The following is a 25,644-nucleotide window of genomic DNA, read 5'->3' as shown; positions in this document are numbered from 1 at the left end:
ATCATCGCCGTCTCAAAATCTATAGTTATTCATTGCGGGGACATAGCCGGTTCCAATACTTTCAGCCGCTGTAGTAGAGATACATACGTTTCCTCAGACTTGTTAGGCAATAATGCATAAACTAATGGAAGCGATATTTTGTCCTTGAATCCATGTATCTTATACAGCTGATAAAAAAGTAAGGGAACAGTTTTGAAAGTCCCATCGGCATACCAGTGCTCACTTCGCGCTAACAACTGCAAATTTCTTTTCGTACTGAAAATGAACATATGATTGTCCTCGGGTCCAGAATCAAATTGTAGAAACAATTCTCCATACCACGATGTTTTATATTCTTCTGTAAAAACTATGTCTCTACGATGCGTTGGAAGAACTGGGCCATCAAAATTTTGATTTCTTATATTTCGGATCATTCGTTTCATTGTATCTACACTTGGAAGCTTAGGGCTGCTGCTTGGGTACAGATTCTCGAAACATTTGAAATAATACTATGAGGCATATTATTTGTTGTTTCTGCACAAGTTCGAATGGTATCAAGAAGTTGTGCTGCCTCAACTCCTGCTGTGTCTCCACAATGATTGTGTTCCTTCCATGTTTTAACGGTGGTGTTATCTACTGTAGTAACTTGAGTGGCACATTTGGTTTTTCGGTAATTTTGACACTTCGAATGAATTTTTGTTTCATTTTGCCTGTCTTTATAAAACAAATGTCCACTAAAGCACAATTTCGGTTTTCCTTTTTCAGATTTCAAAAATTCCACCGACATGATGCATTCACAAACTCAAAAGGATGAAAAATAAACTTAAAATAAGAAAATGTTGTGATTGTAAGAGATTATAAATATATAAGTACCTCCCTAATCGGCATGCCCTACCCCCACTCCCCTAAAACATGCTACTTAAGTTAAAGGAATTAAGTAGGTACCTACCTAATTACAATTTTGGAAAATAACAGGCAATTAAATTAAAGGGTTATGCCTGCAATGGTTATGTATTTCTAGGAAATGTATACCTAGCATATAACTTCCATTTTTAACTGCACTTAATTCTTAAATAACACCTATAGAAAAGCCTTATTTTCAATTTAAAATGACCAATAAATTTATATAAATTATATGTATTGCCTGGTGATAAAATATGCTAGCGATCATTTGTAGTTTATAAATTGTTTATACACTTAAATTTTCTTAAACTTTCGGCAATAAACTTTCCTAGACTAAGTCTAGGAAAGTTTATCACCCGCAATTCACCGCCAGCAATTAATCGCTAGCAGTTTACCGCTGTATCAGTTTATCGCATAAACAATTTATAGCCTACAAATATCGCCAGGCAATACATATAATTTATATAAATTTATTTTTAACTTAAGTAGCATGTTTTAGGGGAGTGGGGGTAGGGCATGCCGATTAGGGAGGTACTTATATATTTATAATCTCTTACAATCACAACATTTTCTTATTTTGAGTTTATTTTTCATCCTTTTGAGTTTGTGAATGCATCATTTCATTTCGGTGGAATTTTTGAAATCAGAAAACGGAAAACCGAAATTGTGCTTTAGTGGACATTTGTTTTATAAAGACAGGCAAAATGAAACAAAAATTCATTGGAAGTGTCAAAATTACCGAAAAACCAAATGTGCCACTCGAGTTACTACGGTAGATAACACCATCGTTAAAACATGGAAGGAGCACAATCATTGTGGAGACGCAGCAGGAGTTGAGGCAGCACAACTTCTTGATATCATTCGAACTTATGCAGAAACAACAAATAATACGCCTCATAGTATTATTTCAAATGTTTCGAGAATCTGTAGCCAAGCAGCAGCCCCTAAGCTTCCAGATATACAATGAAACGAACGATCTGAAATATAAGAAATCGAAATTTTGATGGCCCAGTTCTTCCAACGTATCATAGAGACAGTTTTTACAGAAGAATATAAAACATCATGGAATGGAGAATTGTTTTTATAATTTGATTCTGGACCCGAGGACAATCGTTTGTTAATTTTCAGTACGATAAGAAATTTGCAGTTGTTAGCGTGAAGTGAACACTGTTCTGCCGATGGGACTTTTAAAACTGTTCCCTTACTTTTTTATCAGCTGTATACGATACATGGATTCAAGGACAAAATATTGCTTCCATCAGTTTATGCATTATTGCCTAACAAGTCAGGAAACATATTTATCTCTACTACAGCAGCTGAAAGTATTGGAACCGGCTATGTCCCCGCGATGAATAACTATAGATTTTGAGACAGCGATGATGAATGCTTGCAGAAGAATTTTTCCTGATGCTTCACAACGGGGTTGTTTTTTCCACTTTTCACAATGTATTTTTCGTTCCATTCAGAATAATGGATTGAAACAATGTTATGAAACTGATGCTAATTTTGCTTTAAATATGCGAATTTTGGCAGCAATTGCATTTGTGCTCACTCCAATTGTGACAGTCGTTTTTGAACATTTGTGTGAAAATGGTGTTTTTCCTCCAGAATCGCAAGTTGTTGTTGATTATTTTGAGGATACATGGATTGGACGCCCAACCAGACGACATCTTCGTCGACCACCAAAGTATTCCCACGAAATGTGGAACGTACGCCAGCTTGTTCTTCAAGGATTATCAAGAACGAATAATTCTGTTGAAGGGTGGCATAGAGGATTTCAGGAACAAGTTGCTGCTTATCATCCCAACATTTGGAAATTTATCGATTTCATTAAAAAAGAACAAAGTATTAAAGAAATGCACATTGAACAATATTTAAGTGGAAGTGATCGGGGCAACAAAAAAAAAAAATGTATCGCAATTGTAATGAACGAATTAAAAGGCTTGTTAGTGCATATGATGAACGGGGTGATATTGTTGATTATCTAAGAGGTATAACGCGTAATATTTCTTATTAATAATTTACATACTGTGTTGTAAATATTACAGTTTCTTAGTAATTAATTATCCCAACGTGACTGATTCTGAAGATTGCATAAACATTCATTTTGAATTTTTGCAGTGTAATTTGACATACCTAATGTTATAATTAGTTTAGTTTAAAATTAACCAATTGTTATATTGTTCAAATAATAGATTTTTTACTATTTTTGTGATACATGTAACTATTAAAATACATAATCTACCTATTAAATTACATATTTCCATACATGTGTTTTTTTATTTCCATACTATTCCCTCATAGTTCATAGAATTCCAAAAATATGCTAATCATAGCTTAAATCAGAAACTTAAAAAATAACTTTTCATGATTTGACCAAACACATCTCATTGCTTCTAGATGGTAAAATACGATAAACTGACGCGGCGGTAAATTGCTGGCGATCAATTGCTGGCAGTGAATTGCTGGCGATAAACTTTCCTAGACTCCATCCTTGATATCTGAACAAGTCATTCTGAAGGAGCACTGATCATTAAATGCTTCTAATCTTAACATCATTACCTGTATCTCTTTGTCAACGTAATTTAAGAAAATCAGAAACAATGATTTCAGTACTGATCTCTGAGGGAGCTCCCCCACACTTTAAACTTAGCCCAATATGAAGAGTAATCATAATCTTGTCCTGTCCTGCAGTCACCCTGCAATCCATCTAAGGATCTTACCATGATCCTAATATTTTCCATCTTAACAACAACCATGAGGGACTGAATCAAATGCTTTGATAAATCCAGATAATTTAAAATTAATTCCTATATCCAATTCATGAGTGACTCTGTTAAAAGAGCAAACTTGGTTAGTTAAACATAATTTTTCCTTTATGAAACCAAACTGTTTCCTTCATATTTCCATTTCTGTACTTCCCTTTTTCATCATGCTTGATTTTCTTCATTCTTACCCTCTTTGTATTCACATATGTAAAAAATTCCTTGTCTTTGTTCTTTGTTCTCTTAGCCATTGATTTTTGATAATCAGCCTTTACCAGCATAAAGTCTTTGTGATATTATTACAGATTAATTCATAAGAGTTGATTTCAGTAATTTTCTTTGCTCCGTAACTTTCCCCATGCCATATTTGTTTTGCTTAATTAATCTGGCTAACTCATTATTCATCCACATTGGCATTCTCTTTGTGTTATTTTTTTTAATGGCATGTATTCATTCATGGATTCTGTGACTACTGCTTTAAAGCTATTCCATAATTCTTTTGTAATTGCTATCCCTATGCCATCTGCCCATTCAGCTAAGACCATGTAGGATTTTAAACTGTCAGCAATCTCCATTTCTGCAATTAAAACTCATTCCTTTGCCTTTAAAATTGCAAGCTCATGGTTTCGACTAATGGTTTCTCTGTCAGCTGCATGACACTGCTTTATGAGTGATGATCAGGTCTACAATAGTCCTGTCCCTAGTACTTTTCCTAACATGCTGTTAAAATAAACATCAGCTAGTTGATTTTAAAATTTTGTTCTCCGTGGTTAAATTCCCTCCAGGTTACCGGCCCCGCCACATGGAGGCAGGAGCAGTGCCACCTAGCGACAAAACAGCTGGAGAAATTAGTTTGTTAGTGAAAAATTAATATATATACTAAGAAAAAGAAAGGTGATTTTTCTTTCTGGGTTCTTACTCAAAATCTGTAAAGTACTGAACCACTTATAATAAACTGAGATTTGAAAGGCACCAGAAATTAAACAGAATGAAATCACTGGGAAAATCACTTTATATATTGTCCAGCAAACATTACTTGGACACTAATGCTTGGCACTCAGGGCCCCAGAATATACAAGTTATTTTGGTATTGCTATTCCTCAAGTGCAAAACCTTGCATTTTGCTGCAATAAAACACAGAAGCCACTTTTCTGACCATTCTTAAATTGTGTTCAAGTCATACTGAAGGGGGACTGCATGGCACTGATCATTAAAAACTCTCCCAAACTTTACATCAGCTGCAAATTTTGCCACATCCTTTATCCCTTTTCGATGTTGTTTATGAAAATCAGAAACAAGAGTGGTCCAAGAACTGATCCTTGTGGAATCCCACTTCTGACATATCAAATCTGATGAATATTCATTAATCACAATCCTCTGCAACGATGGTAGTCCATCTTATATTCTTGCCAGTAATTCCAACATGTTCTGGCTTATATAATAATCTCTCACGAGGGGCTGAGTCAAATGTCTTGCCAAAATCCAAATAAACTATGTATAAATTGTTCCCTATGTCCAGCTCAGGAGTAACCATGTCAAAATAGCTTACTAGGTTAGTTAAAATTAATTTTCCCTTAACACAACCATGTGTAACATGGACAGTGCAGTGTTGAGTCAGTTTCGTGTGACATAAGCATTGGGAGATAAAAATTGAGAGTAGGAGTGTGCTATAGGCCTAATGACTCTGATGAGTATAATAAGGAACTGTACAGGGAAATAGAGTGGGCCAGTAAATCAGAGAGTCTTATAATGGGAGATTTTAATTTCCCAGATATTGACTGGAATTTGGGGGCTGGTCACTCACACACTAGCAGGGCTTTTGTGGATTTATTGGATGATTGTTTTCTACATCAGCATGTTCGGGAGGCAACTAGAGGGAGTAATACTCTTGATTTGATTATCAGCAGTGATTCTTCATGCATTAAGAATCTGCAGATAAATGAACCACTAGGTGGCAGTGATCACAGTGTGCTGAAGTGGGATTTACTCAAAGAGGTAACTACCATTAGGGGTAAAGGGAAGGGTTATTGCTTTCGTAAAGGCAACTACGATGGACTGAGACAGTATTTAAATTCTATACAGTGGGACCAACTGATGATGTTACCAACAGCAAATTCAAAATGGGAAGCATTCAAAGAACTTATCTTGGAAGCTACTAGGCTTTACATACCAACTAAGAAATATTGTTCAAGGTTTAGGCCAAAATGGATGTCAGATGAACTAATGAGGCATATGGCAGAGAAGAAAAATGCATGGGATACTTACAAATTAACACATGACACAGAAGCCTATGATAGATACAAGTTGATATGCAACCAAGTTACAAAGGAGGTTAGGCAGGCGAAGGCAGATTACGAGAAATCCTTGGCAAGGGATGCAAAGAAAAACAGCAAAGAGTTCTTTACTTATGTAAACTCTAGAAGGAAGGGGATGAATCAGATTGGTCCACTTGATATTGATGGGTCAACTGTTGATGATCCTGCTCAGGTAGCTAACAAACTAAATGAATATTTTGCATCGACATTCACACATGAGGAGTTATTCAGCAAGGGGAATGCCAGAGGTGTATTGAACTCTAGCAGTCAGCTACAGAATCTTGAAATAACTGGGAGTAAAGTGGAGGAGAAATTGTTGAAGATAAACACAAGAAAGGCACCCGGGGTGGATGGGATCTATCCAGTTATATTAAAGGAGGCAGCAAAGGAAGTAAGCAAACCCTTAGCCATAATTATGAGAGCTTCCTTGGACTCAGGGGAGGTACCCATAGACTGGAAATGTGCAAATGTGACCCCAATTCACAAAGGAGGATCAAAGGCTGACACAAGTAATTATAGACCTGTGAGCTTAACTTCTGTTCCAGGAAAATTAATGGAGGCACTGGTTAAAGAAGCACTGCAGGATCATTTAGACAAGACTTCAGTTATAGCTCGGACACAGCATGGTTTTGTTAAGGGGAAGTCTTGGCTGACCAATTTGATTGGATACTATGATGCAGTCACAAAAGAACTGGATGCAGGGAATAGCTTTGATATTATATACTTGGATCTTAGAAAGGCTTTTGATACTGTTGCACATGGAAGACTGCTACACAAATTGGAGCAGTGTGACATTGGAGGCAAATTGCTGCTATGGATAAAGGGGTGGTTGAGGGGGAGAAGACAGAGAGTGGTAATCAATGGACACTGCTCATCGTGGACTAATGTTATTAGTGGAGTCCCTCAGGGCTCAGTGTTGGGTCCATTATTGTTTTCTGTATTTATAAATGATATTGATGATGGTATATCAAGCTTAATGTCCAAGTTTGCAGACGATACAAAGGTTGGCAGGGTTGTCAAGGACACTACTGACACTATGCTGCTGCAACAGGATCTCGAAAGGTTGAGCAGATGGGCTGAGAGGTTGCAAATGAAGTTTAACATTGACAAATGTAAAGTACTACACGTGGGAAACAGCAACCCCAGAGCAACGTATCAACTCTGTGGTACTACACTGACAGTGGTAGAGAATGAAAGGGACTTGGGGGTGGTTGTGCAGGCAGATATGAAGTTCTCTGAGCAGTGCAGACGGGCTGCAAAAGTAGCTCATGGTGTACTGTCGATGATATATAGGAATTTTTCCAGCAGGGATAAGGAGGTGATTATTCCCTTGTATAAGGCAATGGTCAGGCCACACCTAGAGTACTGTATACAGGTCTGGAGGCCTCATTTCAAGAAGGATGTAGAGCTGCTGGAACGAGTACAGTGAAGGGCAACAAGATTAGTGAATGGAACAAAGGGGTGCTCTTACGAAGCAAGGCTTAAGTTTTGCAAATTACAGTCTCTGGAGACTAGGCACCAGTGAGGTGATCTGATAGAGGTGTATAAAGCCTTGAATGGTTTGAGCATGCTCAATGCTGATGGGATTCTTCCTCTAGCTCAGAAAAATCACCTGAGAGGGCATAAATTCAAATGGAGGAAAGACAGATGTAGGATAGACGTGCGGAAATTTGCCTTTAGCCAGCGGGTGGTTGGTTGGTGGAACAGACTTCCATCCCTTGTAGTGGAGGTTGATAGCTTAAATAAGTTTAAGGCTCAGCTGGACAGGTATTTTGAACGAACAGAGGGGTGAAGGGGAAGTGGTTTTTTTTTTTTTTTTTTGGCTGATGCTGCATAAGCTTGCTTTCTTGCATCAAATGCCTCTACTAATGCTAATGCTAATGCTAGTAACCTTTAGAATGCCACATCTATTCTTAAGCAGTGTGTAGTTACCAACTTCACTGATGGAACTGTCTTTAGATATTGGAGAGTTGGTTGACAGCATACATACTGTCAGTACATACTGTTAATACATATATGATCAGTAGTGGTTCTTGTCAACTGTTGATTGTGAGAAAGAATGGATATCTGGAGGAATTGTTGTCAGGGTATTTATAGCTTGTGTGATATTTTGAGGAATAGTTTGTTCTTCTGATGATGTAAGGAGAGATTTTGCCCACTCTGAAAAAGATGTAATTAGTGGAATAAGATCTGTTTGAAGAGCTTTGTGCATTTTTGATTACTGGGGCATACATACATGTGCTATTTTGTGGTACACTGCTTTTTTTTGCTTCTTGATATGATGTTTTATGCTCAGCCTTATACTTCTGGATTTTCTTCTCCCTTTTCCATAGTAAATTTTCACAGTGGAAAAGGGAGAAGAAAAGTCATTCTGTCTTTTCACAAGAAATTCACATTCTTGTGAAAAGACAGAGTGACTACCTTGACATTTGAGATATTTTAATATTTGCAGAGTGAAATCTGTGTGAGTGTGTTCTTTAGACACACAGGATGCACATGTGGCAAATCCTCTGCAAATTTGAAACACCTTACTGAGTTAGGAATGTAAGGTCTCACTCAACAATTCAAATTAAAAAAAAAAAAAAAAAAAAAAAAAAAGGTAAACTGCAGCCATTATCAACCACTGCAAGACAGAATCCTCCTTAATGATTCATGTTGAGGGATATGGACCGTAATCTGCCATGCTGACCCAGTGTGGGTTGGCAGATCGAACATATATAGCACATTCGGAGGCTTGAACTCCGATCTATTCAAAGAGCGTGTACTACTACACACTCCCACTCCTGACCACTTGACTACTGAGGACAATTCAAAACTACAGAAGTCAATTCAAATAACTATCATTAATTGTTAATAGTAAGTTTGGTGTACTGAAGGTAAGTGGAGTGGGATGTAAAAAACATGTCTGATAGATGTAAGGGTACCATCTTTCTTGATAACTATCCTTTTTGCCTGTATGGCATTTTGATTCATTAGTTCCTGGGGAATTTTTTCTTCTATAACATTCAGAAGCTCCATTCTGCAGTTAATCCTTTTGATGTATTTAAAAAGTATTAGTATTAGTGGTGGAAAATGATGCAAGAAAGCAAGCTTATACAGGATCAGCCAAAAAAAAAAAAAACTTTCCCATTTCACCTATTCATCCCTCCAACAGTTTTGTCTAGTTCTTCCTCGAATTTATTCAGGCTATCCACTTCCACAACATCAGATGGAAGTTTATTTCAGCAATCGACCACCCATCAGCTAAAGGCAAAGGTGTGTGGGTTACTTGTGTCAGGATTTCTTTTGAAAGAGGAGTCTTTCAGCTTGATGATGTTCTGACATTTCAACTAAGTGATCACCTGACCTTAGCCTGCAATACCATTTTTGGTGGACCAGTCATATCTTAAATACATTTCTGAATCAGAAAGCAAGAGACAGCTTGTTAAGTGGCTTATCTGTCAGAGAAGGCACATTCAAAAACAAAGGGACTCTTGTTGAGCATACATCTGTCTTTTGGCACCAGAAGAGTTGCAACCTTCAAATTGCTTATCTGTTTGATTAGGATCAAAAGATCCAGATATGAAGGAGACTACACTGAAGGTTTTTAATGTAAATTCTATTTTAAAATAAATTAATTTTAAGTTAATTAATTTAACTTAAAATTAATGTGCTTTTGTGCATTACTTTCAGATAATCCTCATGTCAAATATTTCATGTGATTGATGTGATTGATGATCACCATTATGGATTTTGTTAGTGCCAATCCACTGATGATATACTGGCATATGTTACTCATCTTTGGACAAATTAAATGGAACAATTTGGTGAAACTCAAGCAGTTGCTCTTGGCATTTCTAAGGCTTTTGATTGTTTCTGGCATAATGGTCTTCTAAACAAGCACTGATCTTATGGCCTGCCAACTATTTGTTGGAAATGGGCATCCAGTTTTCTCTCTGACTGTTCACTGCAGATGATGGTAGACAGCATTCTGTCCTATAGCTTCCCCAATAATGCTGGTGTTCCTCAAGGTTCAGTTATTTCTCCCACTGTTTTCCTCTTGTTTATCCTGACTTCTAATCTCTCTTGGAATATCAAATATTGTTCATCTTCCAAAAAAAAAAAAAAGTGGCTTTTCTTTTTTGCTCTCAATGTTCTTCTGAACCAGTACTCATTTTGAAAATCTGAAATCTGCCCTTCAACACAATATTGTTCCCACATCTGGAGCAGTGCTGTCAAAATTCCTCTTACACTTCTTGACTCCATTCAAAAGAGGTCATTTTAATTAATGACCCATCTCACAGAAAGTATCTCCACTCTGTTCCATAGACTTTCAGTTTCTGCTGCAGGCCTTTTTATATAGTCAATAGCACTGTTCTAAAGTGGTATCTGTAATCCCCCCCCCCCTCTCTTTTAACTCATTCTGAACATTTGCCACTGGCTGTAATCCTGGAGTAATGTGTGAGGACAGAAATTTACACATTGTGAGATCTAGCCCATATGCTGCTACAAAAAGTGCACAGCCCCAGTGTTAGTCTCTGCACTGTTATATCAGTTGCAATAAAACAGTTACTACGAAGCTGTAAACTCTCCTGGCTTTGCTATCCAAAGTATAAAAGGACATTTATTTATTATATATTAACCAGTCAGCATTCATTACTGTCCAACTCCAAAACACACAGAAAAATTACTTTTCCTCTTCCTCATTCATTTATCCCTCCTGCTTGTTTTCTAGAACAAACTTCCTTTACATGTATTTCTTGAAAATTATAACTTCAAGTCTGATGTCATAAATTCAAGTCTGATGTCAACAAGTATCTTCTGTCTGCTCAGCTTCAACCCATGCACAGTACTAAGTTATATATTCTAATATCTTTCATGCTTGTGGATTTCATTAAAAAAAAAAAAAAAAAAAAAAAAGGAAAGCTGCACTAACTGCATTGTTAAGATGGTTGATAAAAAGGTCTATGATTATTAGGAGTGGGATGTAAAAACTGCCCCATGAGTTTTCTTCTCGGCTTCAACCCATGCACAATACTATGTTATACATTCTAATATCTTTCTTGCTTGCAGATTTCATTAAAAAAAAAAAAAGCTGCACTACCTGCACTGTTAAGATGGCTGACAAAAATTCTATGTTTATTAGAAGAATGGCTCTAAAAGCTTCCCCATGAGTTTTTGAACATGGTTCTCTCTCCACAGTCACTGAACTTATATAAAAAAAATATCTATATATATATATATTTTTTTTTACTTGGGGAGGATTTCCACTTAATGCGCATGATGACAGGCTAAGTATAACTAGTATATTAAAGGTAAATTTATGCAAATTTATGTTTTGCATGTGTAAGCACTGGGAAGTATGTAAATAAATTTATGTTTTCCAAGTTTTTTGCATAGAATTTACAAAAAAAACATCCATTAACATGTTCAATGCTTCCTGAATGCATATATATATGGCTTTGGGTTTTAATCCACTTGTAAGGGGAACCACCCTACTTTTAGAACTTTTTCATCCAATTTGACAGAAGATATTTTTGTCAAGCAATCTTCACTGAAGGTTAATTAATTCAGTCAGAGTGAGAAGAAAAGCCAAAAATGTTTCAGCCCTCTCTAGTACAGATCGATTCAATCCATAGTTTTCAATCCCAGGCCAAAAAGGTCTTCAGAAAATCCAGCAAACGAAAATGTTAAACATACAGATTGTTTTTAAATCTTTCAATACATTCTGATATCTCTTATTTATATTTTCAACCAAGAGCAGACAGTTTTTAAAGATAGCAACACAAAAATAGCATTGAAAATCAGATGAGAAGTTGCATCTATGGGTCATTGTTGTCTGAACTGGTTTTAAAAAAGCTAAAATTTTCTGAACATCTTATCCAGAAAATGATGAAATTGAAATAAATTATAAATAAATAAGAATGATAGTATTGCATTAAAAATAATAATAACTATGAATTTTTTTTTTTAAATATGATTTTTTACAAATTTTTAAAAATTTTCTTATTGATTTTTTATAACAGTTTCACTCTAATGTTGGGCAAACAGATCAACATAAGTATAAATAAATATTCAAAAGCATTCAGGTACAAAGTTTTCATTTAAAATTTTTTTTAAAAATTCCACAATAAAATTCACTGCACAGAGCAGACCACAGTTGTCACTACCCATGGGGCCTGTATATGTTCAGCAAAATAATGAAAGAAAGGTTAGGCACCTCCGTAGCCAGGTGGGAAGGAGGAGGAGCAGCAGTGCATAGCACACGCTTCTTGATTAGACCGGGGTTCGAGCCCGTCACCACCAAATACAGAGGATGTGGAAAGGTCAGGGAATGACCACTGCATATCCCGGAGCAATATGGCCTTAGTTGCTAATGCTCCTAAAAACCAAATTAATAACAAATAACAATAATAAATGAAAGAAAGGGTTAATAAGAATGAAAAATACTGATTGAAATACTACTGATAGAAAAATTAGAAGAAAAAAAAAGATTTTTACCTAGAGGTTGTAGCACCACCAATGAGAAGTGGAATTTTGAATCCAAGCCTTTCCATTTCTTTTGCCACAAATATCATTTCATCTAGAGAGGGTGTAATGAGACCTGAGAGGCCAATAATATCTAGAATAAAAGTTTATTTCAAATATAATTAAGATTATTCTTCATTACAGAAACAACTGTAATTTAACAAACAGAATCATAACATATAGAAAGTTAATACTTATACAAGCAGTAGAATTATCATTAAAATAAAAAAGCTGGCAATCAAGTTTTAATTATTCATTGTTATACAGTAGATGCATTTGCAGAAACATGTCATTTATTTATATTTTATTCATTTTGTTCTTCTTTTACACTAGTGTACATATACTGCTCAAAAAAATTTTTGACACTGATATACTAATTCAAACAGAGATTATTTTAGTTACATGATACCAGGGCTCCCACTCCTGGGTTTTTCCACCCAGATCTGGGTTTTTTGATTGTCATCTGGGTTGATAGGTTTTTTTCACAAAAATATCTCATTATCTGGGTTTTTTCGGTAATTTTTAATTTTAAGTCAAAATTTATTTTTATTTCTTGTAAATACAATACAATTTAATACATTTAATAACAGTTTACAATTTTCTTAATTTTATATTCTAATCATAATTTGTAATATCTCAAGTGCTTGTACAAAATACTACAAATGTAAAAGGATTTCAAAGTTTTCACAGGGTTCTACACTATGAAATTACGCTTACATGTTCATACATGTAAGCATACATGATCGTGCTACTAACATGTATGTGCAGCCTATTGAGCAGGCAGAAGGCGGTCTTTTACTGCACAGTCTTTTGTGATCGTTCGTGGTATTATTGCATTATTTGGGGTGATTTTTACATTTATGTGTATACTACATACAGTGATATAATAAATTTAAATTGTAGTGACTATTTCTATTTTATGTTAATGGATTAGTGATTTATTTTTTATTTTATAGAACATTTTAAATAAGATAATTGCTAATTAGCCATACCCACAAATTGCCCACAATGTCTGAAACTTGTTCCCCACAGAGAAAGATGAGTAAGCATTAGCATTAGTAGAGGCATTTGATGCAAGAAAGCAAGCTTATGCAGCATCAGCCAAAAAAAAAAAAAAAAAAAAAAACCACTTCCACTTCACTCCTCTGTTCATTCAAAATACCTGTCCAGCTGAGCCTTAAACTTATTTAGGCTATCAACCTCCACCACAAGGGATGGAAGTCTGTTCCACCAACCAACCACCCGCTGGCTAAAGGCAAATTTCTGCACGTCTATCCTACATCTGTCTTTCCTCAATTTGAATTTATGCCCTCTCAGGTGATTCCTCTGAGCTAGAGGAAGAATCCCATCAGCATTGAGCATGCTTAAACCATTCAAGGCTTTATACACCTCTATCAGATCACCTCGCTGGTGCCTAGTCTCCAGACACTGTAATTTGCAAAACTTAAGCCTTTCTTCGTAAGAAGAAAGGCTTATGTTTTGCGTAAACGGTGGTATACTCAAAATTTTAGAAATGAATGGTTAGAAGATCTGGAATTAAAGGATTGGTTGAAAGAAGACAGTAATGAAAAAGATGCATCTTACTGTATTTGTTGTGATATGAAATTAAAGAATGCCAATAAATCGATGTTACTAGTGCATAAAAATACAGTTAAACATAAAAAAAAGTGCAAATATTGCTAAGACAAGTTCAACGTTAGACACGTTCTTCACAAAACGTAAACCTACGAGAATGAAGACGTAGCAAAGGCAGAGTTAACAATTGCTGCACTCATTTCTGAGCATAATGTTCCATTTGCGCAATGTGATCACCTTATAGAAGCATGTAAGAAAGCATTTCATAATAGCAATATTGCAAAACAAGTTCAGATGAAGGCGACTAAAGTCTCTTATCTTATACAAGATGGCATAGCCTATCATGAAAAAATATACATTTCTAACATATGCAGAAACAACAAGTTTTCAATGATAATAGATGAAAGTACAGATTTATCTTTATCACAAGTTCTAGCTGTTGTTGTTAGATATTTTGATATTCAAAAACTTGATGTTGTAGATGTGTTACTTGACACTGTTTGTGTTGAAAATGGTATTTCAGAAGGGCTTTATCAAGCTGTAAAAGATCTTTTCATAGAAAAAAACATTCAAATAAGTAATCTCGTTGGCTTTGATAGTGATAATCGTGCCACTATGATGAGTACTAAGAGTGGGTTCCAGTCATTGCTAAAAAAGGATGTACCATCAGTATTTATAATGGGATGTGTTTGCCATTCTTTTGCATTATGCGCTAGTCATTCAGTCAAGGTACTACCATCATATCTAGAAATATTTATAAAAGATATCTCTTGTTATTTTTCCCGTAGTAGTAAAAGATTAAACGAGTTCAAAATGATTCAAGATGTTGTAGATACTGCTAAGCATAAAATCCCCAAATTAGCACAAACACGTTGGTTATCCCGTGGCAATGTAATAAAAATTATTATTGAGCAGTGGGATGCGTTAGTTCTTTATTTTCAGTCTCAATCAAAAATTGATAAAATCGATGGTGCAGGCAATATTTACAATACTATGATCACCAAAGGAACTAAGCATATGTTGTTGTTTTTAGGATATGTACTGGAGAAAATAAACTTCCTGAATATTGAATTTCAATCTGAGCATTTCAGATTGCACTTACTTCATTCAATGGTTTCAATTGAGTATAAAAATATTCTTAATTTTTTCATAAAAGAAGTCATTACTTCGTGCAAGCTGGTTGAAATTGATCCAAGCAATGCAATAAATCATAAACCTCTGAATAAAATATATTTGGGAGGCCGTTGTATGGCCTTATTAAATTCAACACCGCTTGGTGACAGTGAAAGCAGGTTTAAAAATGATTGTTTAAAATTTCTTGTTGAACTTGTATGGAAATCAGAAAAAGATTTCCTCTAAATGATGGAATTATCGCCAGTCTCAATGTTCTTGACCCAGCAGTGATACATGATTGTGCCAATTCGCCATGCTCAATTTTCCATTTAGCAATGCAGTTCCCTCACCTTGTTTCTGAAGACAAACTAGATCTTCTAGATGATGAATGGAGATCATTTCGTTTAAATCAAGATTTAGATTTCTCTTACAAAACCATCCCTGAGTTTTGGTATCTGTTACGTAATGTAAAAGATGGCTTTAATAATTCTAAATATGAGATTTTATCTAACTTTATGACCAGTCTAACTATTTTACCTCACTCTTCGGCAAGCATAGAAACAATCTTCTCCCAAGTAAACCCTATAAAAACAAAAGCCACAAACTCCCTTAAACCAGAAACTGTGAAAAATCGACTAATGGCAAAACAGGCGATAAACAGATCTAATCAAAATTGCTATACATGGAAACCTAAATCAGAATTGGAAAAAGAAGTCATACACGGAACTTGTCATAAAAGATACGAAGAACGTTTGAAAAAAATGAAAGAACTTCAAAAAATAAATGTGGAGGGAACTGAATGGGATGAAAATTCTGATTACAATTAAATAAAAGATATTTTTGCATGGTAAGTTTTATCTTATTTGTGTTGCTATACTATATGATGAAAACTAGGTTTTTTTTGGGTTTATTTAAGTTGCAATCTAAGTTTTTTTTAAATTTGTGAGTGGGAGCCCTGCATGATACTTAAATGAGTTTTACATAGGCTTCCATAATTACCACTGAGATATAATCAACCTACAATGAAATGACTTAATAAGTTCACTACAGCAAATTTGTACGTAAAAGTGCTTTAAATATCACTATTAAAGTAATAAAAAAAAAAAGTTCTGCACTGAAAAAATAATGTAAGGAAGGCAAAATTTTTAAATATTTCGAAAATTATAATTTTTTTTAAATATGTAATTATTTAATTATATAGTTAATTATATTTGATTATGGTATAGTTTAGGGCTAAAGCCTAATTTTATATAAAGAGTTTAACTAATGTACAAGTCAGTGCAATTGCATCATTTCAGTACATAGCCAACCACTTAAGTAGTTATAAATTGGCACCATTAAGTATAACTCATATTGTGAATACCTTCACAATGAGTTGCCATGATATTGCACTACCTCGAATAAGTAACGCTTCACCAAAGGAGATGACTATTGTTACTTATTCTCAGCAGATACCATCACTCAAACAGCACCATTTCAGAGCTTATTAGATTACAGTATAGTTTAGGGCTAACTTGTACATTAGTTAAACTCTTTATATAGCCTGAGGCTTTAGCCCTAAACTATACCATAATCTAAATTACTCCACACCACAGGCATCTCTCATATTGGGATTTATACTTAGCAACTGGGTTGCCGTCATTGCAACACCAGGGTACCTGCCCACCCACTCATGAGGAGCCAATAAGCTCTGAAATAGTGCTGTATGGGTGATTATATAGTTGAGAATAAGTAAGAATAGTCTTCTCCTATGGTGAAGTATTACATATTCGATGTAGTGCAACATGGCAACTCATTGTGAAGGTATTCACAATATGAGATATACTTAATGATGCCAATTTATAACTACTTAATTAGTTGGCTATGTACTGAAATGAAGCAAATATAATGTACAATATAACTTGTACATTATATTTGATTATTAAATTATTTAGAAAATTTTAAGGAGATATTAGGAATTAATAATTTGGATGAGGCACAGTATATGGCATCATCATTACAGAACAATTAAAGAAATGAACGCATCATCATTAGAGAACAATTAAAAAAATGAAATGCCATTATATCATACAATCTTGGAATAACTAAGACATATAAGCTCCTTAGAACCACCCTTATGTATTGGTGTGTCCCATACATAAGGGAGGTTCTAAGAGTGAAGTGGGAAATTACCGGCCGGTTAGTCTAGCTTCAGTAGTAGGGAAAATCATGGAGACAATGATCACGGGTGGAATTCATGATCGATTAGATAGAAATGGAATTCTGAAGGATACTCAGCATGGTTTTGTAAAGGGAAAATCATGTTTAACTAATCTGGTTAGCTATTTTGACAGTGTCACTCAAGAGCTGGATTTAGGGAATAATTTCAACATTGTTTATTTGGATTTCAGAAAAGCATTTGATTCAGTCCCACATGAGCGGTTATTTTATAAGTTGTAACGGTTTGGAATCACAGGGAAAATCCTTAGATGGATAGCTGGATGACTTCAGGGCAGGAGGCAGAGGGTTGTGATAAATGGTTATTCCTCAGATTGGGTTGAAGTAAGAAGTGGGGTTCGCCAAGAACCGGTATTAGGGCCACTGTTGTTTTTGATTTTCATAAATGATATCGATGAAGGGATAGAGGACATGATGTCTAAATTTGCAGATAATGTAAAGATTGGTAGAGTAGTTAATAATCACCACCAAGCAGAGCTTCTTCAGAGTGACCTAGTTCGCCCCAGGGGCTCACATCTGGTGAGTATGGGCTTGGCAAACCTAGGGTCCTGAGCTGGATATCATCATTCTTCTCTTTCTTGATTTTTTGGTGATTCCCTTCTACTTCTGACACACACTCTCTCTCTCTCTCTCTCTCTCTCTCTCTCTCTCTCTCTCTCTCTCGGTAACACAGGGAATTTTTTTTTTTTTTTTTTTTTGCTGGTGCAGCATAAGCCTTCCTTTCGCCATATGGCTAATAATAATAATAATAATAAGATAGATTGCAGGGATGGTCAGAAAAATGGCAGCTATGCTTTAATCCAGAAAAGTGTAAGGTATTGCACCGGGGGAACATTAATCCTAAAATAACTTATACACTTGGCAGAGTTGAATGAAAGCTGGTACTGGAGTAAAGGGACTTGGGTGTTACAATAAAGTCAAACATGAAGTCCTCCAAGCATTGTAGACTGGTTGCAAGGAAGGCCCATGGTGTCCTATCAATGATTTATCAAACAATTGCTAGTAGAGATAAGGACATTATAATCCCATTTTATAAGGCTATTGTTAGTCCACACTTGGAATACTGTGTTCAAGTATGGAGAACCTAAAGAAAGACTGTGCTTCTTGAAAGGTTCAAAGAAGGGTAACTCACCTAGTGATATCAGTAAAAGGGCATCTATATGAGGAAAGACTTCGAATATGTGAGCTGCAGAGCTTGGAAACTAAGAACCTTAGAAAAGACTTGATTGAGGTGTTTAAAGCTCTGAGAGGAAATAGACAAAATAAGCAAAATGAGCAGCATAACTATTTATAACGTGAAATTTTCATGGTTATAAATGATTCTAGAACAAGGGGCCATAATTTCAAGTTACGGGTGGGAGATGTTCAGACTGGTTTGCAGGAAGTTTTATTTTAGCCAGCGAGTTATAAAAAAATTACTGGAATAAGTTACCTACATGGGTGGTAGAGGCTGACAGTTTGGGGAAATTAGAAGGTCAGCTGGATAATTACCTATGGGAGGAGGAAAACACATAAATTGTCTATTTCCTTTTCTCTTATTAATTATTATTTTTTAAAAATTTTCTTCTCATTATTATTATTTTCTTATTATTTTATTTTATTTATTTTTTGTTTTATTATTATTTTATTATATTTATTTTTTTATTTTTTGGCTGGTGCAGCATAAGTCATAGGCTTCCTAGCACCATGTGGCCATTGCTAATACTAATATGACTGTGCAGAAAAAACTCAATATAATGGCTGCTGCTTCTCAGACAATCCTGAAAACAATCCTGTTTGCTATATTTCAAACATTCAATCTTTTAATAGTGTAATACCTATATAGTTATAATTATAGTGTAATGCCTGTTAAATCTGCAGCTCGAGCTATTATTTTATTACAGGATTTACTTAGATAATTTTCCTTTAGTAGTAGTAGTAGCAGTAGTATTGGCAAATGAAGCTAGAAAGTAAGCTTAGATAGCAAAATAGCCTCCAAGAATCTGTCTAGTTCTTCCTTAAATTTATTCAAACAATCTGCTTCCACAACAGGTGGAAGCCTGTTCAAACAATCGACCACCTGTGGCTGAAGGAAAATTTCCGCACATCTGTCCTGCATCCTTCCTCAACTTGAATTTATGACTCCTCGCATGTGTAGTCTCAGAAAAATGAAAAAATGCCATTAACATTCAGCTTACTCAATATATTCAAGGATTTAAACACCTCAATCAGATCTCCCCACAGGTGACTAGTCTTGAGATGTTGCAATTTGCAGAACTGAAGCTGTTCTAGGTAAGAGCATCCTTTTGTTCCCTTCACCAGTCTGATTGCCCTCTTTGAACCAATTCCAGCACATTTACATCCTTATTAAAGTAAGGCCTCCAGACCAGTATACATATTAATACAGTACTCAAGATGTAGCCTAATCATGGCCTAATACAAAGGGATAATCACCTCCTTATCCCTGCTCTCAAATTTTCTGTATATTATAGTCAAAACCCCATGAGCTGTCCTGGTAGCACAGCTGCACTGATCAAAGAATTTCATGTGCCTGCATAATTAGCCCCAGATCTTTTTCATTCTCAACTACCCTGAGTATAGCACCACACAGTTGACAAGTTAGGGTTACAGCTAAAGTTCAATTGCTATTTCTCAGCCCAGCAATCCAATTTTCCTAGATCTTGTTGCAGTAGCCAACCCTGATGACTATCATTAACTATCCTGCCAATCTTTCTATCATCTGCAAACTTCAACATTAAGCCTGATATACCTTCATCATCAATATCATTGACAAATATTGAAAACAACAAAGAGCCCAGCACTGAACCCTGGGGAACTCCACTAATAACATTAGTCCACAAAGAGCAATGTCCATTGATAACTACTCTTAACTTCTTGATAACTTCTTCCACTTAACCATCCCTTTATCCACAGCAGTAACTTGCCCTTAATGCTTCAGTTTGTACACCAGTCTGTTATGTGCAGCAGTATCAAAATCCTTCCTAAAAAATCCAAGTATATGATGCCAAAATTATTTTTTGCATCCAGTTCCTTGGTCACAGCATCATAGTAACCCTATCTCATTGGTTAGACAAGACTGCCCCATAACAAATTCATGCTGTAATTGCAGTATAACTGCATGCTGTTCAGATGGTCCTGCAATACTTTTTTAACCAGTGATTCCATTATTTTCCCTGGAACAAATGTTAAGATAATGGGTCTGTAATTTCTCACATTGCTTTTTGATCCCCCTTTCAATTGGAGATATATTTGCACTTCTCCAGTCCATAGGAACCTCCCCCGAATCCAAGGATGCTATTATAATTATAGCTAAGCATTTGCCTACCTCCTTTGCTGCGTCCATTAATATAACTGGATAGATTTCATCCACCCCAGGTGCCTTTTTTTTTATGTCCATCTTCAACTATTTCTCTTCTGCTTTCCTTTCCATTATCACAGTCATTTTTTAGCTCCTTGTTAGAGTTTGATCAATTTCTGGCATCCCCTTCCCTAAAGAATTCCTCATGTGTGAATGTAGATGCAAAATACCTATTCAATTTGTCCACAACCTAAGTAGGGTCTTTTTTTTTTTTTTTTTTTTTTTTTTTTTTGGTAGTTTTTGGCGCATAGGCTTCTGTGGCCATAATGCACCTCCCAAGGTTTTTGCAGTACTTTGATCCAAGCCCGAGGCGGGAATCGAACCCGCAACCTTTGGGTTGCCAGGCAAGCACTTTACCCACCCGGCTAGCCCAGTCGGCTCCTAAGTAGGGTCATCATCTGTTAAGTGGCCCAATGTGATTCAACACCTTCCTTCTACTGTTAATATAAGCATAGAAGGCTTTGCTGTTTTTCTTTCCATTCTTTGCCAGAGACTTCTCATAATCTGTTTAGCTTGCCTAATTTCCTTTGTGACTTGATTACAGACTAAGTTATATCTATCATAGGCTTCTGTATCACCTGATAATTTATATGCAACCTATGAACTTTTCTTCTGTGCCATATGTCTTAATCCTCGATCTGATATCTATTTAGGTCTAAGCCTTTAACAGTATTTCTTTGTTGGTATGAAAAGTCTAGTAGCTTCTTTGATTATTCTTCAAATTCATCAAATTTATTTATGATACTCTTAGAATTAATACTTCCCCTTAATACTTCCCATTTAGAATTGGTAACATCATCAGTTGGTCCCACTGCACATAATTTAAAAACATCTGAGACCATTTTAGTCACCATTATGAAAGCAAAACCCTTTCCCTTTATACTTGACAGTAGTTATGCCTTCAATAAAATTCCACATTAGTATACTGTGAACACTGCCACCCAGTGGGTATTTTACCTGCAGATTCTTAATGCATGAAGAATCACTTCTGATAATCAGATCAAGGGTATTACCTCTCTAACATGCTGCTGTAGAAAGCCTCATCCAAAAAATCCCTAAAAGTCTTGCTAACATGTGAGTGACTAACTCACAAATTCCAGTCAACATCTGGAAAGTTAAAATCCCTCATAATGAAAAAATTTGGTTTGCTGGCCCACTATTTCTCTGTATAACTATTTGGTATACTCATCACAGTCATTAGACTTATAACACATTCCTACTCTCAATTTTGTTTTCCCATTGCTTATATCACAACAAACTGACTCAACATTCCACTTGTCGCCAATGTTAACTGGATGCACTGCCTTCCTATATACAGTGTACTCCACCATATTTAAATTCAGCATCAATTATATCTGAGTGACTCCATGCTTTCGCTATTCCTAAAATATTTTCATTTGATGACTTAATCAGTACTTCAAATTCATCAAATTTATTTACAATACTCTTAGAATTAGTGTATGTGCAAGTATACATGCACATATTCGTACTCTTAGTTACCCCATCACAGACTATTTACTTGTTCCATGATGACCTTCAGCAGGGATCCACGATACCTTGGTTTCCAGGCTGCTGCATGTACCAATAGTAGAAGTGCAAGAATCACTTTTAGCATTAGTAGAGGCATATGATGCAAGAAAGCAAGCTTATTCAGCATAAGCCAAAAAAAAAAACACGCCACTCCCATTTCACCCCTCCGTTCGTTCAAAATACCTGTCCAGCTGAGCCTTAAATTTATTTAGGCTATCAACTTCAACAACAAGTGAGAGAAGTCTGTTCCACCAACCAACTACCCGCTAGCCAAAGGCAAATTTCCGCACATCTATCCCATATCTGTCTTTCCTCAATTTGAATTTTTGCCCTCTCAGGTGATTATTCTGAGCAAGAGGAAGAATCCCATCAGCAATGAGCATGCTCAAACCATTCAAGGCCTTATACACCACTATCAGATCACCACGCCGGTGCCTAGTCTCCAGACTCTAATTTGCAAAACTTAAGCCTTTCTTCGTAAGAGCAACCATTGTTCCATTCACTAATCTTGTTGCCCTTCTCTGCACTCGTTCCAGCAGCTCTACTTCCTTCTTGAAATGAGGCCTCCAGAACTGTATACAGTACTCAAGGTGTGGCCTGACCATTGCCTTATACAGGGGAATAATCACCTCCCTATCCCTGCTAGAAAAATTCCTGTATATCATTGAAAAGACACCATGAACTACTCTTGCAGCTTGTCTGCACTGCTCAGAGAACTTCATATCTGCCTGCAAAATTACCCCCAGGTCCTTTTCATTCTCTACCACTGTCAGTGTAGTACCCCAGAGTTGATACGTTGTTCTGTGGTTACTGTTTCCCATATGGAGCACTTTACATTTGTCAATGTTAAACTTCATTTGCCACCTCTCAGCCCATCTGCTCAACCTTTCCAGATCCTGTTGCAGCAGCATAGCATCAGTAGTATCCTTCACAACCCTGCCAACCTCTGTATCGTCTGCAAACTTGGACATTAAGCTTGATATACCATCATCAATATCATTTATAAATACAGAAAACAACAATGGACCCAACACTGAACCCTGAGGAACTCCACTAATAACATTAGTGCACTTTGAGCAGTGTCCATTGAGTACCACTCTCTGTCTTCTGCCACTCAACGATCCCTTTATCCACAGCAGCAATTTGCCACCAATGCCACACTGCTCCAATTTGTGCAGCAGTCTTCCATGTGCAACAGTATCAAACACCTTTCTAAGATCCAAATATATAATATCAAAGTTATTCCCTGCATCCAGTTCTTTTGTGACTACATCATAGTATCCAATCAAATTGGTCAGGCAAGACCTTCCCTTAACAAAACCATGCTGTGTCTGAGCTATAACTGAATTCTTATCTAGATGACCCTGCAGTGCTTCTTTAATCAGTGCCTCCATTAATTTTCCTGGAACAGAAGTAAAACTAACAGGTCTATATTTACTTGTGTCAGCCTTTGATCCTCCTTTGTGAATTGGGGTTACATTTGCACATCTCCACTCTATGGGTACCTCCCCTGAGTCCAAAGAAGTTCTCATAATTATGGCTAGGGGTTTGCTTACTTCCTTTGCTGCCTCCTTTAATATAACTGGATAGATCCCATCCACGCCGGGTGCCTTTTTTATATTTATCCTCAACAATTTCTCCTCCATTTTTCTCTCAGTTATTACAAAATCATCTAGCTCACTGCCAGTGTTTACTTCACCTACGTCATTCCCCTTCCTGAATAACTCCTCATGTGTGAATGTAGATGCAAAATATTGATTTAGTTTGTTAGCTACCTGAGCAGGATCATGAACTGTTGAACCATCAATATCCAGTGGACCAATCTGATTCATCCCTTTCCTTCTTGAGTTTACATAGGTAAAGAACTCTTTTCTGTTTTTCTTTGCATCCTTTGCCAAGGATTTCTCATAATCTGCCTTTGCCTGCCTAATCTCCTTTATGACTTGGTTACAGACCAGCTTATATCTATCATAGGCTTTCATGTCACCCATTAATTTGTATGTATCCCATGCATTTTCTTCTCTGCCATATGTCTCATTAGTTCATCTGACATCCATTTAGGCCTGAACCTTGAACAATATTTCTTAGTTGGTATGTAAAGCCTGGTAGCTTCCAAGATAAGTTCTTTGAATGCTTCCCATTTCGAATTTGCTGTTGGTAACATCATCAGTTGGTCCCACTGTATAGAATTTAAATACAGTCTCAGACCATCGTAGTCGCCTTTACGAAGGCAAAAACCCTTCCCTTTACCTCTGATGGTAGTTACCTCCTTGAGTAAATCCCACTTCAGAACACTGTGATCACTGCCACCTAATGGTTCCTTTATCTGCAGATTCTTAATGCATGAAGAATCGCTACTGATAATCAGATCAAGAGCATTGCTCCCTCTAGTTGTCTCCTGAACATGCTGATGAAGAAAACAATCATCCAATAAATCCACAAAAGCCTTGCTAGTGTGTGAGTGACCAACCCACAAATTCCAGTCAATATCTGGGAAATTAAAATCCCCCATTATAAGACTCTCTGATTTACTGGCCCACTCTATTTCCCTGTACAGTATCTCATTATACTCATCAGAGTCATTAAGCCTATAGCACACTCCTACTCTCAATTTTGGTTTCCCTATACTTATGTCACACCAAACTGACTCGACACTGCCCTTCACTTCCTTGGATTTTATGTGTTTCTTAACTAATAGCATAACCCCTCCTCCCCTCCTGTCCTGTCTATCCTTTCTATATACATTGTATTCCCCAAATTCCAGTTCTGCATTCCTTATATCTGTGTGACACCACGTCTCTGATATCCCAACAATATCTGCCTTTGATGTTTTGAGCAATACCTCAAATTCATCAAATTTATTTACCAACTACTTTTGCATCTGCCTGTGGCTCTAGTTAAGTTATTAGTCTGTGAATCCCCCCTACTAGCAGTTTTCCGACCCACCCATCACTGCTTTGATACCATCAACAAATAATCTTGCACCTGTTCTATTCAAGTGTATCCCATTCCTGTAAAAAGTCTCTCCTGTTAACAAGCCCAGGCTATGCTGAGAAAAATTCTACCCAATGAACCCTGCACAATCTTTCCGGGGCCAAACATTGACAAAGCTCTCAACATATACTCTCTCCTATCGTCCCATTCCTATTGTGTCTAGACAGAATTGCAGGCACTTTCAAATTTAATCCGAACCACAACTTTTTTCCAAAGTTGCCTTGTAATTGTTAAGTAAGTCCTCCTTAGATCTACTCTTAATATCATTAGTGCCAATGTGTACAACAATATCACCTTTTGTCCCTTAAAATGTGATATCTGCTCTACAACGGCATCTACTCTTGCACCTGGTAGACAGACCCTGGTCCTATTCCACTTATCCTTTTTC

General features: G+C 36.3%; 1 protein-coding gene across 1 annotated transcript in view; it reads right to left on the bottom strand.

The window, feature by feature from the left end:
- The window catches only part of LOC150088367 (methionine synthase-like), a 668,558-nt gene that overhangs the window by 236,469 nt on the left and 406,445 nt on the right, over positions 1-25,644 (bottom strand). The window contains 1 exon segment of the mRNA XM_090370745.1: positions 12,443-12,563. Within this exon segment, the coding sequence (XP_090226871.1) occupies positions 12,443-12,563 (121 nt within the window).

This window comes from Mastigoproctus giganteus, chromosome 3 (assembly GCF_048544385.1).
Source record: "Mastigoproctus giganteus isolate SK-2022 chromosome 3, ASM4854438v1, whole genome shotgun sequence".
In the NCBI taxonomy this organism is placed as follows: domain Eukaryota; kingdom Metazoa; phylum Arthropoda; class Arachnida; order Uropygi; family Thelyphonidae; genus Mastigoproctus; species Mastigoproctus giganteus.
This window is presented reverse-complemented; position numbering and strand designations above follow the sequence as displayed.